Source organism: Miniopterus natalensis, chromosome 1 (assembly GCF_054644295.1).
Source record: "Miniopterus natalensis isolate mMinNat1 chromosome 1, mMinNat1.hap1, whole genome shotgun sequence".
In the NCBI taxonomy this organism is placed as follows: domain Eukaryota; kingdom Metazoa; phylum Chordata; class Mammalia; order Chiroptera; family Miniopteridae; genus Miniopterus; species Miniopterus natalensis.
Window position 1 is genome coordinate 148,688,794 of NC_142081.1, and position 17,877 is coordinate 148,706,670.

The 17,877-nt window shown below is 36.7% G+C and overlaps 1 protein-coding gene across 2 annotated transcripts in view; it reads right to left on the reverse strand.

Annotated features, from left to right (window-relative positions):
- The window catches only part of GRID2 (glutamate ionotropic receptor delta type subunit 2), a 1,226,675-nt gene that overhangs the window by 138,976 nt on the left and 1,069,822 nt on the right, over positions 1-17,877 (reverse strand). For both annotated transcript variants that reach the window (XM_087826562.1, XM_087826560.1), the window contains exon 14: positions 15,762-15,928. In XM_087826562.1, the coding sequence (XP_087682688.1) occupies positions 15,762-15,928 (167 nt within the window). The remainder of the gene's footprint in view (positions 1-15,761; positions 15,929-17,877) is intronic.

The window sequence follows — 17,877 nt, forward strand, 5'->3', positions numbered from 1 at the left end:
ATTCATGCCCAAGAGGAGAGATTTCTCATTCTCTTCTACTGAGTGGAAACAGGGACGCACACTGTCCCATTGTTGCTGTAATTAAGCGTCCTTCCATCACAAGGCAGGTCAGCCTGAGGACAGTCCTACCACTCACCAAGGGTGGAAGAGTGGAGACCGGGGAAGAACCCTGGTTCTTAAGAACATGATCCTTGTTGAGCCTCTGAATCGACCAACCCTGAAGACATTTACCCCTGAGATGGTTAGCTATGTGAGATAAATATCTCAAGAATACTTGATCTGGGGGTTCTTTTCTTATGGTAAAGAGCATATAACTAAATCATTTGCTTTTCTCATTTCTAGATATTAGGATCTTCATAAAAGGTGTTTATTTTTTTCTGCTTCTGTAGCCCCACCTCTCATTTTTAGTGGATATCTCAAATAATCGGTTTCTAATAACTAGTGAAGTAACCTCTAAAATCATCAAGCCCAAAGTCCTTCAATCAGTGCCCAAGTCTTTCATAACTAGTACCTTCTTCCTATCAAATTGTAATTCTTATTCTTTTGATCTTCTCTTCTAAATTTCACCTTTATATATCTAAGTTCCTGTCTAATAAACATGTCAAATTTACCAAATCCACGGCCAAAGTCTTAATTCCCCTGGCTCTTATTTTTGGCTTATGCTTGACCAACTCAGTTAATGGTACCACTGTCAACTTATTTGTTCACAAGAACAAATTTTCCTGATTTCTCTGTTTTCCTCACCCATCCCATCCATACCTTTTGCCAGTCCTATCAGTTTTATAGCTATGATAGACTGGAACCTGTCACTCTGCCCCATTTCAATTATACCTCCCCAGACCCAGTCACCATCATCTCCCCTTTGGACTGCCGCACCAGCTTCCTAATTTATCTTCCTGCATTCACTCTTGCTCACTGCCTCTGGTCTCCTCTTTTCTTCCTACCATATTTCTTTCTCTAGTGTAACAGCCAGAGGTAATAAATATTCCTCTTTTCGAAACTTCCATGGCTCACCCCTTTGTTATTAGAAAAAAATCTGTAGTCTTTCCCATGTTTTTCAAGATTCTACAATATATCTGGGTCCAACTAACTCTTTAATATCTCTTTTGTACTACTCTCCTTAGAGTTTGTTTTTATATTACTCTCAGAGTTTGTTTACTGTGTGCCACACCAGACTCCTTGGCATCTTTAAAACTCTCCAAGCTGGTTCTCATTTCAGAGCTTTCACATTTGTTGTTGCCTAGGCATAGAATACTCTTTCTCCATATTTTACATTCAGGATTGTAATCAAATGTTGCCTCCCAAAAAGGTCTTTGGTGACCCACTCATCCCTCTTTATTCTTTGTCCCAGTTACATTTTCCTCATAGTATGTGTCCCAATATGTAATTATCCTATTTATTTGTTTTCTTGTTTATGATATGCTTCTTCCTACAGTGTAATGTAAGCTCCAGGAAAGCAATAACCCTGTCAATCATGTTCAATATTTTATCTCCAGGAAAACAAAAGATTATCAAGCTCTAAGTAGTTACTCCATAAATATTTGTTGATCAACTGAATAAACATGAATCCTATTTTCTAGTAAGTTGCTTTCCTTAATAATTGTAAGAGGAGGGTTGTCCGTATTCCCCTCAAACATTGCTTTACAAGAATTAATTGAACACCTACTAAGACTATAACAACTATTTACTATGGAAGATAATAAAGGAGGGATAAGATAGGTTCGGCGATTTTTTCCAAGCTAAGAATTTAAGACATATTTAAAATGTCGCTATGGACACAGGAAATGATTAATTAACAAAAAAGTAACATCTGTGATACCGAAAAGATGAAATACAGAAACACAATGAAGGGTTTAATAAGAGCTGAATGTGCGAGGGAAGGCACGCTGAGGGTGGGCCGCGAGCTGAAACCCGCAGAACGCGTAAGATCGAAATAGGTTTGGGGAGAAAGGGGCAGCTGTGTTCCCAGACCCAGGGGACGACGAGGCTCGCTTAGGTCAGTGACTGTGGAATGGAAAGGAGAGGAAATAAAAAAGGACCTTTAAAGACAGTTTTTGCCTCAACCTTTTTCTCTTTATCTCTATGCGCCCCCTTTAAAAAAATCCTCACCCCAGAATATATTCTTACTGATTTTAGAGAGAGAGGAAGGGCAGGGAGGGAGAGAGAGGCCAGCCAGTTACCCCCCGCGACCTAGGCATGTACCCGAGCAGGAACGAGCCTTGAGGCCTTTTTGTTTCTGGTGTGAGGCGCTGCTCCAGCCGCCCGAGCCCCCAGCCAGGGCATCCCTAGGCCCTTGGAGTGAGCGCGCCTCTGGCCTGTTACCCTACCGGAGGGTTCGCGGAGCCCCTGTCCGAGCTCCAGCCTCGCCCTGAAGCCTGCGCCCTGCACTGCCATCTGTTAATCCGGCACAGCCTCTGCGTTTCCCTAAACGAATGCATCGCGCACAGTGCCCCACACTCCGTGCGCCCCGAGGAAAATGAGTGCCATCACTTCCAGACCTGTCTCCTAGCCTGGCTGCTTCTGTGACTGATTCCCTGTCTCCCAAACAGCCGGCTACGCCCTCAGAATCACGTTTGGCTCCCCTTCCCCCTACTTCCGTGTCTAGTTGGTGTCAACACTGTCACCTTTACAATATCTCTCCATTTCCTTCCATTTCCATTGTCTTCACTTTAGTTCAGGCCTTTCACTTTTCTTAAGTCATTCACGCACCCATTCATTCAATTAATATTCATAAAAAAATCTACTGTGTTGAAGACTTTCTTCTAGATGCTTGGAATACATCTCTGAGTAAAGCAGACAAAAACCCCGTCTTGTCTGAGTTTACATTATAAATACAGCAATGGCTTCCTAACTAGTGCCCTTCCTGCTAGTCAGTTTCTCTCATTGCATACATTTGTTCTAGACAGGTCAAAGAGCATACTTCTGCTTGTAGTCAGTTTTTACTAAATTCTTCAATGACTCCCATGTCCTAAATTCATACCGTGTGGCCTGATACTAAGGGCTCCTGGGTTCTGGTCTATTCTATCTCATCAACCTAATGAAGTATTCAGTGTTGCTTTACTGAATATATTCTGGTTGGGAGGTAATTTGTTTGGAAAATTTCTGCAGTTGCTAAGAAACACAGAAAAAAAGAAATTCACAATAGCAAATTTCATGTTGATTAGCTCAAAGAATGTGAGAGACTGCCTCTGAGAATATGAAGAGCCATCCTAGCTTTTAGAGAGAGTACTAAAGAGATCTTGGTTAATTAATTTAAAAAAAAGCCAAAACTGATAAAAATCATCAGAATAAAAATGTTACTACCAAAAGCATTATATTGGAAAGAGATTTAAAACCTTATTAGAACAGAAAGCCCACCATATTATTTTCTTCATATCTTACACGGAACATTGGTGAGAATATCACTAAGACAACATCTTTATGCACAAGTTTTTGAGACCAATAATATATAAAATAAAATCATGTTGGATTTCAATAATTCTAAATAGTTACTGATATTATTCCAAACATAAAAAGCTCCATAAAATGACAGTTGTAGAATGGATTATGAAGAAAAAAGTGAATGCACACTTTGAGGTGTATCTTTCTCTTTTTGAAGTAGATGCTAAAGCAGAGAATTATGATTACCAAGACGAAAATCATTGGTGCCTTTGTTACACTTATCATTCTGGGCTGTATGGACTCATAGATGTTACTCTATATGGAAATGTTCTATATTTATCTCAGCCATAATTTAGTTCTAGAAATAGTAGGCTCTGTTTCATATCAGTAAGCATTTACATGTGAGTTGACAATTACAATATTAGTATTATTGAGCTGCTCAAGGAACTATGTCATGAGATAAAGAAGAGGCAATTATGGATTCCACCAATTAAAAAGTCATGATGAATGAAAACTTCCATGAAGGAAGAATTATAGTTTTGGTCAAGTACAGTCTTAAGCTATTTGTAGCAAACGAAGATAAGATAGAAGGGAAATAATTGCAGTGCCTTCCCACAGCTTTCAATTTTCAATTCTTTTATTGTTTACTTCTGATCAGCTGATGCAAGACAGCTTCAATTTCATATGGTTCTGCTCTCTCACTATCCAGGAGGACTCACTCTTAGCATGCTGTTTAAGTTTCTGCAAGTCACCTGAATTTCACGAGAACTGAAATGCCCACCAGCATTTTAATATGAGAAAAGGGAGCTATCTGAGCGGGCATGAAGACAGTGTGCTTGCTGTTCTGGTGCACACCGGTGCATGTGCTTAGACCTGTGGGAGTAGGAACTAGGGTAAAATAGTGTTTGACAGATAGGTTCAAACATGGCTTTGCCACTTATTAGCTTTATCACCTTTGAAAACTGCTAATCTTTTCTGTGACTCAGTTTCTCATTTGTAAAATGAGGCTAATCATAGTATTTACCTTGCAAGATTATTGTGAGGATTAAATGACTTAAGGTACCTATGGTAGCACCTGGCACATGGCACATCTTCAGTGAATGTAAATTATTATTTTAGGCTAAAGTATAGTTTCTCTATAAGTTAGGATTAATGCAATCCATAGCAGTCTATCATTGTGCATTTTTTTTCTGTGTATCTCTAAAGTAATGACAATTTTAAAACAGAAATGTTTTAGTCGTGTTTATGACTCTGTTAAACATATTTATTAATTGATATTCCTGGCTCCTTTATGTAAGATTTAAATGCAATTCTGAAAACATTTATTTTATTAGTAAATTTTAGGGATAAAAAAGTGATTTTTTAACAAAAAGTACTGGCAGAAAAGGGTAGGGGTGGAACACTGGACTGGGAGCCTGGACTCCCCAGGGCATGTTCTGACCAAGGGTTAGAGTCCAGGCAAGTCACCCAACTTCTTTCTCGGTTGACATATGTAAATTTGGAGTCATCTAAATGCATGCCAAAGTCTCATTCCTGTCTCAGAGTCTATGGTTATTTCTTTTATCAACATAATTATCATGGAAGCACATGTGCTTATCTGCATGTTACTACATGTTATCTGCATGCTTGCAATATTTTAAAGGCTATAAAAGAGTAGCACGTTCTTTGATTATGCTCATTGACATCAAATTTTCCCTTTAAAAAGAGACTGAAGCCCAGCCGGGCGTGGCTCAGCGGTTGAGCGTCGACCTAGGACCCAAGCGATTGGGGTTCGATTCCCGGTCAGGGCACATGCCCGGGTTGCGGGCTCGATCAATGATTCTCTCATTTATGCTTCTATCTCTCTCTCCCTCTCCTTTCCTCTCTCTCAAGTCAATAAAGGTACATTTAAAAAAATAAATAAAAAGAGACTGAATTTTTAAAGCAGTAAAAATTTCTTGGGGCTAAGTCTGGTGCATAAAATGGGTGTTTTGAGTGGAAAAATGTGATGTAAGTATAATGACATTAAAATGTTTTGAGAGAGGCCTAGACTCTGGAGTGTGTGTGTGCTTATGAGTGCATGTGTGTTCACACACATGTGAATGTATGTGTACTTTCAAGTGCAAAAATAGAGTTTTAAATTCTGAATGTTTGTTAAAAACTCAGCCATTAGCCTTGGCTGGTATGGCTTAGCTGGTTGAAGTAGTGTCCCATACACTGAAAGGCTGTGGGTTCAGTCCCTGTTTGGGGCATGTGTGGGAGGCAATCGATTTATGTTTTTCCCTCACATCGATGTTTCTCTCTCTTTTTCCCTCTCAAAAAAAAATCCATAATCATGTCTTCATGTGAGGATTAAAAAACAAAACAAAACTCAGCCTTTAGTCACACCTAATTTATGCCACTCTAATAACTTTGCCTTTTGTAAAGCAACTGCTGTTTGAATGTGACAATACTTACTGAGATCCAGCAAGAGCACAGATTTTATTTTAAGAAAGGCTGATCAGACTTGCTTCTTGCAAAGCAACTTAGTCCAACCTCGTGGGCTCATTATGCAGCTGAAATCCTGCTTTGCACCTCTCACTAGTCATTTATCTTCCCGGTACCTCAGTGCTTTCCTCAAAAAAGTCTAATAAAGATGCTTGTTTATAAAGGGTACTCTTATACCCTGGATGAAGTGTTCCCCAAACGCTATACAATGTAAGTACAAAGAAAACAGAATCTTGTAACGCTTCAAAATCTACTCTGTGGGACTGCACTGTCTGAAGGCTGGGTTTGTGTTTAGCAGCGAGAACGCTGTGTGCTTCTTGAGAGCTAAAGCTTGTAATTTTCTTAAAATTTGGCCACTGCTTTGCAAGATTAAAAAAACTAATCTCAGATCATACAGAGCCATTATGATAAATATTTTTGAAATACTTACACACTGGACATATCATCAACTGTATTTATACTCCCATTTATTTACTTATTTAATTTTATTTACTTACTAGATTACTGGTTTATTATAAAAGGATATAACATTTTCCTTTTTAAAAAATCTTTATTGTTAAAAATATTACAGATGTCCCCTTTTTAGCCCCATTGATCCCCTCCACCCCACATCTACCCCACCCCCAGGCTTTCCCCAGACCAATGTCTGTGTCCATGGGTTATGCTTATAAACATATAAGTTCTTTGATTAATCTCTCCCCACCCACTCCCTCCTCTCCACCTTCCCTCTGAAATCCTTCACTCTGTTCCATGCTCCCATTTATTTAAATCAAACACTGAAACAAATGTAAATTTCTTAGGTTTTCCACTAGAATCAGAAGTCAAGGCGATGGGTAAAGCCCACAGGATCTTAGCGATAACAATAGCCCCATGTTGCCAGGCTGGCGTGGCTCAGTGGTTAAGCGCTGACCTATGAACCAGGAGATCACTGTTCGATTCCCCATCAGGGCACATGCCCGGGTTTTGGGCTTGACCGCAGTAGGGGGCCAATCAATGATTCTCTCTCTCACCACTGATGTTTCTATCTCTCTCTCCCTCTCCATTCCTCTCTCTAAAATAAATAAAAAGATATTAAAAAAAAATAGCTCCACGAGGGTTCACAAAACAGAAAAAAAAGACTAACAATTAGGCTACTTAATTTTTCTCTTTTTGAAACAAGTGTTTTAAAAAGGGGGTTGCTCTGAAGTAAGAATAGTACATTCCTTTCAAAGGTTTCCAGAGACTAATACTTATTTAATATACATACAGGGTGGGGCCAAAGTAGGTTAATAGTAGTTTGTATAAAAAATAATACAATAATTAATAAATAATAATACAAGAATAAACTATTTTGCATACTTACCACTATAAACCTACTTATGCCTCACCCTGTATATTATATGAGAAAAGAAATTAATTTCTTTTAACACTTTATAGGTTAAAGTAGATATTATTATTTTAAATAAAAATATATGCATAAATATATATTATTACTTTATTCTACTCCTATTTCTCTTTGAAAGTGAACCTTCAATGTTCTTCCTCTCTCTTTCTTTTGTTTTGTGACTCCTCAAACATTTTCCCTTCTTACTTTATATAAACAAGCTCATCTACACTATCTTGTTTTTGTGACCTAGAGCAGAAAATATGGATGTGATGAAACCAGTTGTTTTAGTGGTGTATGTGTATGTGTGTGTATAGATAATTATATACATACAAATATAGACACAATATATATGCACATATATGTATGTATATAATTTAAAAAACAATATTTGATGTGTGAGAGAAAAAACAATACTCCTAGGGGTATGTGAATGTGATCTGAGCAACCATGAAACAAAAATCTGGAATGTTGTTTGAAATAAATATCTACTGAGTAGTGAATTATCACACTGCTATTTTAAAATAATCACTGCTTTCCTAGAAATTACTTCCCAGTTGGTTTTACCTAGAGGTAAAATTGAGTTGATGCAAAGTTGTAGTAGATGACCCAGAAGGAAAAATACATAATAGAGTTGGAAGAAGAAAAAGGGATACTATTCATGGCCATTTGAATCTGACATCCTTTCTCTTTCAGGTTCCTGGGTTGTATGCACGCCCCTGATTTCCAAGCCCTGCCTAGTCTTCTTCAAACTATAGCCTTTTTCCTAATCTTTTCTCTCGTTGTCATTGAGAATATTCTCACTGCCTCACAGCCAGCGTGCTATCACAGCCTTGTAAATGGCCCACGTCAGTTAAGCTCTCTCTGTCTAACCCAGCACCCGGGACTCTCCAAATGCAACTGCGTCCAGATATTCTTAGAGCCCAACAGAGCTGGTGTGGGGACCCGAGTGTGAGGATACGACCTCCAGCCTGGGTCTGAGCACCAGCTCCCCTTGTCATTAGCTGTGACCTTGGTAATATACTGAACTCTGAGTTATATGAAATATATTAAGTGGTTAGCGTAGTAGGTGCTTAATAAATAGCACTTATCAATATTCTGGTACGACACATTCAATTTTTGCTTCTCTGCCTACATCCCCTGTCCATATTCTCTCTAGTCAAGTTGTTCCTTCCTATCGTCTTTCCAAACACACAAGGACTTTTTCCTTTGATTTCCTCATGCTGACTGATTTCGGAGCTGTTAACTGGGCGATCAGTGGAGACTGAATTTTCTCTCTTCTTGAAAAGGGAACAAAGTGCTTGGAAAGTATCTCACTCTGGTTGGGAGATAAAAAGATTATAGCTCTATGCTTTCAAGTTAAAAATATATGTTCTACTTTCCTTGTAAGAATAAAAGTATGGAACTTCTTATATCAGGGAGCTGGGGAAAGAAGTAGATGAGTGATACATTTGATTTTACTCATCTTGTTTTTATGACTGACTGTATGAAAAATTGAAGAAACCAAGAAATAAAAAAATTATTATGATAAAACAGAAGATTTTAAAAATAACAATCAAGCACAAAGCTGGATATTTAATTCATTTGAGTATAAGTAAATACAATGATCTTTGACCACAATGTTAGGTAGATCTTTTATTCATTCATCAAACATTTATTGAATGCTCATTCTATGCTATCATGAAGGTAGGCACTAGGGATATGCACTCATACGCCTGTACTCAAAGGGCTTATCAACAGGAGGTAGGACCCAAGAGGTAAAATGTAAGAAGTATTAAAATAGGGGGAGATAAAGAGATCTAATGTTCTTTTCTGAATCCAAATAAAAATACAAAGTAAATCACTAGATATTCTAATAGTGAACAGTGCAAGGGGAAAATTGACTATATCCAAGGAATTTAAAACTAATTAAGCAAATAAAATAGCCATTCATGGCTACTTTCCAGTAATGAAAATATATCATAAGTCAAGAATTATGATTAATTCTATTCTGTGCCAGAGAGGGGTGGGGGGAGGGAGAATCCCTTTGAAGCACAGCTTGTCAATTTTTGGAGCCAGACTGGATTTGAATCTCAGCTCTAATACTCAATAGTTTTGCAAAATCGGACAAATTACTTGATCTCATTATGTTTCAGTTCCTGCGTCTATAAAATGCGGGTAATAATAGTACTTATTTTATAGTTTGCCACATTTAAGAACTCAGAGTCTGGCACACAGAAAGCATTATATAGTATGTTTGATATTACTGTTATATGCTTTTAAAAGAAAGATAAAAGGAGCTAGTACACGATAACTAGAAAATTGGACATGAAATTAGAAGTTTTGAAATTTTTCCTGTTTTGTGTGTGTGTTTCTGTTTCTGAGAAAGTCATTTACCCCTTTGGACTAGTTTCATCTTTGATAAAAAGGAAACTATAGTACATTCCATTTCAAAAAACCCTGAAATTCTGTGAGTAGGTTGATATATTGTTTATGCATCTGTGCAAACAGAATCATTCTCTGTGAGGTTTGATATATGTCCTTCATTTTGTGCCACTAGGTGGTTCTAGTCCCAAAGTTTAGGAATAACAGCCAATAGGCAAAAAGGGACTCCTTTGTAAATAAAGTATAAAATTAGACTCATGAATTAATTATTCCTTGACACCCACTAAAATCTGAGAACAGAGGTGAGCTCAAACTAAAAGCTCAAGAAATATTTTTTGTCACCTTTTTAGCCTTCTGAATAGTTAAGATTACAAGATCAACACTATTGCTAATTTTACCAATAGCATAATAATTTTACTCTGAATAATTTAGTTATCTTCTATTCTTAAATGTCTTTAATGAAACAACTTTTGAATAAATAGTATTTTTATACTAGTAACTATAATAAGACAAGGACTACATAAAACATTTGATGAATTGAGGTAAAAGACCTGTACTCAGAAAACTTTAAGACAATGAAGAAGGAAACTGAAGAAAACAGAAATAAATGGAGAGATATACTGTGCTCATGAATAGGAAGAATTAGAGCATTGTTAAAATGTCAGTACTACCCAAAATAATATACAGATTCAATACAATCCCTATCAAAATCTCAATGGCATTTTTCACAGAACTAGAACAAATAATTCTAAAATTTATATGGAAACACAAAATACCCCAAATAACTACAGCAATCTTGAGCAAGAAGAACAACATTGGAGGTACCATACTACCTGGTATCAAACTATACTACAAGGCTATAGTAATCAAAACAGCATAGCACTGGCATAAAAACCTACATATAGGTAAAGGGAGCAGAAGAGAGAGACCAGAAATAAACTCATACCTATATGGTCAACTAATCTACAAAAAAGGAGGCAAGAATATACAGTGGGGTAAAGACAGTCTCTTCAATACAGAAGTTGGGAAAACTGGACAGATACATGCAAAAAAAAGAAATTAGACCACTTTCTTACACCATATTCAAAAATAAACTCAAATGGATTAGATTTAAATGTAAGACCTGAAACCTTAAAAACCCCAGAAGAAATCATAGGCAATATACTCTTTGACATTGGTCTTAGTAATATTTTTTGGCTATGTCTCCTAGGGCAAAAACAACCAAAGCAAAAAAAAAAAAAAAAAAGCGGGGGGGACTGACTACATTAAACTAAAAAGCTTTTGCAGAGTAAAGGAAACCATCAACAAAACAAAAAAGCAACCTAGCGAATGGGAGAAGATATTTGAAATTAAATATCTGATAAGGGATGAATAGTCGAAATATATAAAGAACTCATAGAGCTCAACATCAAGTAAACAGAAAATATGATTAAAAAAGTGAGCAGAGGACACAGACACCTCTCCGAAGACGACATACAGATGGCCAACAGGCATGTAAGAAAATACTCATCACTAATCATTAGGGAAATGTAAATCAAAGCCACACTGAGCTATCACCTCACACCTGTCAGCAAACAAGTGTCGGTGAGGCTGTGGAGAAAAGAGAAACTTCGTGCAGTTGGTGGGATTTGCAGATTGGTTCAGCCACTATGGAAGACAATATGAAGTTTCCTTAAAAAACTAAAAAAACAGAACTACCATATGACTCAGCAATTCCATTTCTAGGTGTCTACCCAAAGAAATCTAGGATACAAATTCCAAAAGATATATGCACCCCTCTGTTCGCGGCAGCATTCTTTATAATGGAAGCAACCTAAGCGCCCATCGATAGACGAGTGGATAAAGATGTCACACGTTCAGTGGAATATGACTCGGCCACAGGGAGAATGACATCTTACCATCGCAACAACATGGATGCACCTAGAGGGTATTATTCTAAGTGAAAAGGTCAGACAGAGAAAAACAAATACTACGTAATTTCACTTATATGTGGAATATAAGAAAATAAAATAAATGAACACAAAACAGAAACAAACACAGTTACAGAGAGCAAACTGATGGTTGCCAGATGGGAGGGGGTTTGGAGGGATGGGTGAAAAAGATGAAAAGGTTTAGGAAGCACAAATTGCCAGTTATGAAAATAGCCACAGGGATTGAAAGTACAGCATAGGGAATGTAGTCAATAATGTAGTGATAACTATGTGTGGTGCCAGATGGATACTAGACTTTTGGGGCGATAACTTCCTAAGGTGTGTAAATGTCTGATAAATATGTTGAACACTTGAAACAAATATAATGTATGTCAACGGGAACTGAAAAACAAAAAAACAACACATTTGATGAACAGATAGTGTCAGAGAATTGCAAACAGTACCCACCACACTAGTACTCTGACCCATCTAATGAGATGTATAAATGCTTTACTTCTGTGGCCAAGTTACCTAGTATTTGTACAGACCAAGGAAACAAAGTCTTCTATACAAATTTATATATTATAGCACTTTCTGGTCCTTAAAAGTTATTTCTGTGCATGTCCACTTACATAAACCGTACACTGTGAGGAAGTGTCGCTACAGCCTACGTCTTCGGTGCTTAACCTGATGCTTGTCCAAATCCAGGCCTGTTCACTCAGTGTATACAGTTGTAGTATAATAGCTGTGCATTAATATGCAAGTGTGTAAGAAACAAATGCACAACATTTCATATGGTTGCTCTGAAGTGTCATTAAGATATATAAGCATATAAGACACTGGGCAGAGAGCAGATAATGTAGTCACGATATCACTATATAATATTTATTTTTAGATGTTAATATTCATTAATATTATATTATTTTGATATCTTTTAAGTTGTGGTATACGCAATAGTCGCCAGAGAAATAATATCTAAAAATCACCCTGGGCCTGGCTGGGCTCAGCTGGCTGGAGCATCATCTGCTCAACAAAAGGTCGCTGGCTTGAAGCGGGCCCGGGCACAAGCCTCACACCGGCTTGCGGGTTGGATCCCCAGTCGTCCCAGGCGCGAAAGGGAGGCAACCGGTCAAGGTTTCTCTCTCACATACATGTTTCTTTCCTCTCTCTCTTCCTTCCTTCCTCTCTCTCTAAAATTAAAAAAAGTATCCTCAGGTGAGGTTAAAAAAAGTCACCTTGAATACTGTCATTTTCAATGAAAATAATCACAACAGCAATCAGTAATCTAGTTTAATAAATATCCCAGAATAAGTTGCTGTATCATAGCTGTTTATAAGAATTTCTAAAGTGTACTATAATGGTTAAATTTGATGATCTTTGTAATTTTTTAAATGAAGTACTAAAAAAGAGGTCTCTTTCTCTAATGGCTAGAGCAAAAGGCAGATATTTTCTGAATTCAGGAAGAGTTATGGTGATAGATGAATGTGGTGCTTGTGTAGAAGGAGATGAGTTGGCACCTCCACGATTGCCAGGTATTCCTTTCCTGCTCTCTCTCCTTCCAGACGTACAGGGAACCCACATGTACAGTGCCATTATTAAGGAACTCCACAGAAAGGGACAACTTAAATTGTCAGCATCCATAAATGCAAATCAAACCAAGGAAAAAGAATGCTCAGTGATTAGTATTATTTTCCAGCAGTTCCCTGGAGCACACCTTCTCAGAATGAAAACCTCTGTTAAGTAACCCACCACGGGGATAATGGTAAGTGGAACACTCGATGTGATGTATTGAACATTTCTTTACTTGCTATTATGTTTATGTATTGATCTTATTGGCCTCATTTTTAATTTTTTTTATTTTCATAGAAGACCCAGAAATTGGTCTGGAAACAAGTTATATCTGTAGTGAACAAAAAGCTATTAACCACAATTAAGAAATTTTTCTTTTTCTTGACTGCCTGGTTCAGGTTAAGTTCCACTAAACTAACCATGGTCTTCCACTATGAAGACCTGGTACCTACTTTCATTCTACTACGATTTCCATCCTCAGGTCTAAATACATGAAAACGATGGTGTGCTTCTTTGCTTATAAGCATCTCTTCTATTTGTTTCTTCCTCCGCATTTGCCCTTACCCTGTCTAGCCCAGGCCTTGATCTCAGGCCCCTGGGTTTGTTCTAGTATATGCCTATTTTAATCCATCTTTATCAGACTAGATTAACCTTCCCTTAAATGCCATCTTCAGCAACTTACCCCTGTTCTCTAGAACTAGACAATAGGTTCTTGTAGCTGCTTGTGACCTACAATATGAATTCCAAACTTCAAATTTCCTTTCTAATTAACTTGATGTCCTTATTGGTCCCCAACATACTCTGCTCTCTCTTACTTCTGTTGTTTTCATTGTTTCTCCAATAATTCTCTATTTTTTTTTGTCCCACCTATGTATTCTCTACTAATCCTTCAAGGTCAAGTTTAAGGAGAGCTTGCATTCATGCTTTGTTTGATTAACTCTTTATTCTGTATGGTATTCATATCTTTCAATATCTCAACTACATAACTTAGCACACTATAAATAAGCAATACTGATACCATATATAAGTAAATGTCGTTGTTTCACATGCATGGACCTTACATTTCCAATTAGACTGCAAATACCTTGCAGGTAGATTCCCTATGGCATAATTGTTTTTCCAGTTTGTTCCCCTTAGAATCTACTTATCAATAAATGTACTTAGATTGATTAATCATTATTTACACCTTAACATTTTACTTTCCAATTTATGCATATTTCATTTTTGTCTTAGAATTTTTAAGAACCCAAAGGGACCACTGGTATATTATTGTTCATAATTATTTATTCCTATCTCCCCTTTATATGGAGCACATGTATGCATCCCAGTGATTTTGGGCTTGGCCTTGAGACTCTTTAGATAGTGGTCTGTTGGCAGATGTGACATATGCCACATCTGCAAGAAGCACAAGGGGCACTGCAGGTTTCTATCAGCATCCTTTCAGCTGCTGTTTGCAATGAAAGCAGCTTGTCCAAGATCCAGCCAGGATCCAGGCTGCTTCTCCAGCCTGGATCCTGGAATAAGAAGCTGCACAGAGAAGACCTGCGGTTGATCCACAACTTGGAGTAGAACTCACCTAGTCACAACCCTTATTTTTCATAACTGGGAAATAACTTCTTTAAAGCCACTGATACGCTGGAGTTGTTTGCTACACAGAAAAGCTGATTAACACAGGACCTTAGAGTTCATCTAGCTTCCTGTTTTGCAGATAAGGAGATTTTTAGTTCGCTAATGGAAGAGTTATAACATAAATTCTGACTTATTTTTAAGTTTTTAAAACACAAAAGAAACTTGGCTTTTTGTTATGTCAGAATTTGAAGAAATACAACTCAAATAGTTTGAAATTTGTGGCATTAATACCACCTGGGACCGCCCTCTTGGTCTGGCATTAGCTTTAGAAAATACGTAGAAGAATACCAGAAAATGAACAAAATGCACTATCAGGGTCAGATGGAACTCACATCTACCTGAAAGATATGACTACTTTCTCTCAGGTCCAAGCTTGTTTGGTAGCAGATAGAATGCAATGTAGTGATCTTGTGAATTCCTTTCAGGCCCAAGTCTTTCATATGTATTGTTAATATTATATATACATTTCAAAATCTTGTTTATTAAACAACTTATAATAGAAAATTCTGATTTAAGGATGGGTATAATTGTATTAAACTGTCTACTTAAATTGCATGAAGATGTCTCTTACACATTTTGATGTGAAGTGATGGACTGTAATATTCTTACCTTTTTTTTCCCCAAAATTCAGATGGAAATCTCCCTGTCATTATGATCATTATGTGCTTCACTACATCAAAACTTTGACTTGGTCCTGAAGTTTATGTTATTGATAGTATGTATGGTGTTTTTGGAAATAAATTAATTTTGCTAACTATGACATTTAGTCTATAAAAATTCAGACATTAAACTGCTCAATTAAGCTCTAAAGAAATTGCTAACATATTACTTTCTTTTGTATACAAAAATTTTTGAGAGTAAAACTATATGCAGTGATATTTCCCCCTTTTTATGGAAAAAATAATAACACTTCAGGACATGTTTTAGGAAATGAATGTCATATAACTACCTTTTTTGTTGTTATTTATTATGCTTCTTCAAACAAAGAAAACAAAATATAATAAACTAAATAAGATAATCAAGTAGATATTCTTTTTCTATATTTCCTCTCTTTTGTTCAGACCACACACAAATCTTACCTCTGTGAGAAAACATCCCGGTAAGGACTGCCGTGCTGCAATGCAATTCCGTATCCCCGATCAGCAACTGTATTCCCAATGGTGTAAAAGGAACAATCTGGGTCATTGATAGCCACATATTCCAATACAGCTGCATCCCATACAAAAGCATAATTTCCATATTTTACCTGTAAAAACATGGAGAACAAAAGAAGAAAATAGGATTTAAAGTAGGAATATTAAGTTACATAGACAGGATAAAAAATTGCATTTGTATGTATTTAATTGTGCAAAAAATAATAGGAACTATATTTCTAAGCACCTATTCTGAATGAGAATTTGGCTTTTGGTTAATTTACAGCTCTGTTCTCCTGGAAACTTGATGACATTGGAATGTTAACTATGTTTCCAGGCAACACTGCTTATAGTAAAATGACCCCTGTGTAGTAAATAGCACCTGGACAGTGAGAACAATAAGTGCATGAAAGGAAGCCATGTCTTTGAGCTTCTCTGAATGCAGTAATTCTTGTAATTAGGCCTGTTTCTCCGGTGACCCTGGAAGTTACGATTCTGGAGTTGTTACAAGAGATCTTGGCTCTTTTGGGTTATTAGACTTCTAAGCCAAGTAGGCTTTGCTCCCACCAAATACGTGTATCATCTTGCAAATAACCTATATTCTAAATGAATGCTGCATGTACAACTCACATTAAAGAGAAATAATATGAGATTGATCGCTTATACGTGGAATCTAAAGAACTTAATAAACTGATGAACAGAATAGATTCAATGACATGGAAGCACAGATGAGACTGACGAATGTCAGAGGGATGGAGGAGGGCGGGTGGGTGGAGGGGGAGAGAGTAACCAAAGAATTTATATGCAAATATGCACAACCCAAGGACATGGACAATGGTGGGGAGAGGGACTGGGGAGGGGGAAGGGACGGGGTGGAGCGGGTCATTGGGGAGAAAAAGGAACATCTGTACTATTTTAAACAAAAATAAAATTAAAAAAAAAAGAGAAATAATAAACACTGCACTGCTAGCAAGATATATTTCTTTTCCTATGTCCTAAAATAATCTGTTGCAAAGTATGGTTTATGACAATCTTGCAGATAGATTTAGAAGAAACCACCTAGGTGGGCATTGTAATGAGAAAAAAAAAATTATAAAGCCTTCTCTATCATCATTTAGGAAACACAAATTTATTCTGGTTTGTTTATAATATCTTTTAGTGATTATCCATTTTCTTTTAGTAATCACTCACAGCCTAAGTTGCAAATTTATCAAAAATAAAAAGCAATCTTAATAAAGTTTATTTAAAAGATTATTATATATAAATATAAAACAATAAATTCATTAAATAAACAGAATAATTATATTAAATATTCATTGTTTGTTTCTTGAAAGGGAAAATAATTTCATGGTAAATCAGATTAGGGAAAAATAAAAATAAATACAGATAGTTGAAGTGATGTCAGCAAGATAGAGGATTAAGAGATCCCAAGGTGTGTTTCCCCACAGAAACAACAATTTGACAGAAGCCCATGAATAAACGTGCCCTTATGAGCCTTGGAATCCAGGTTTTGAAATCCTGGTGAAGTCCAAGACTGAGGAAAAGTGTTTTGAGAAAGAAGGCCCATACCCCAGTGGTTGGCTGGACAATTGTGGTCCTGAATGCAGTCCCAGAAGGAGTTTTGTCCCCCTGTGGACTTGTCTCCAGGTATAAGGCAAGAATTCCCCTGTCACTACTTCCATTCAAAACAGTCCTGGAAATGCTAGCCAGAGCAATTAGATAAGAAAAAAGAAGATTCAAATAAAAAAAAGAAGTGCAATAATCTCTATTTGCAGATAACATGATCATACATGTAGAAAATTCTAGAGACTAAACAAAAAAAAGTTAAGACCAGTAAAAGAAATTCAGTGAAGTTCCATAATACAAAATCAACATATAAAAATCAATAGCATTTCTATATACAAGCAATGAACTATACAAGAAGGAAATTTTTAAAAATCCCATTTATGATAGCTACAAAAAGAATAAAGTACTTAGGAAGAAAATTAACCAAAGAGGTGAAAGGTTTGCACCCTAAAAATTACAAAATAGTGATGAAGGAAATTAAAGAAGATAAGTGAAT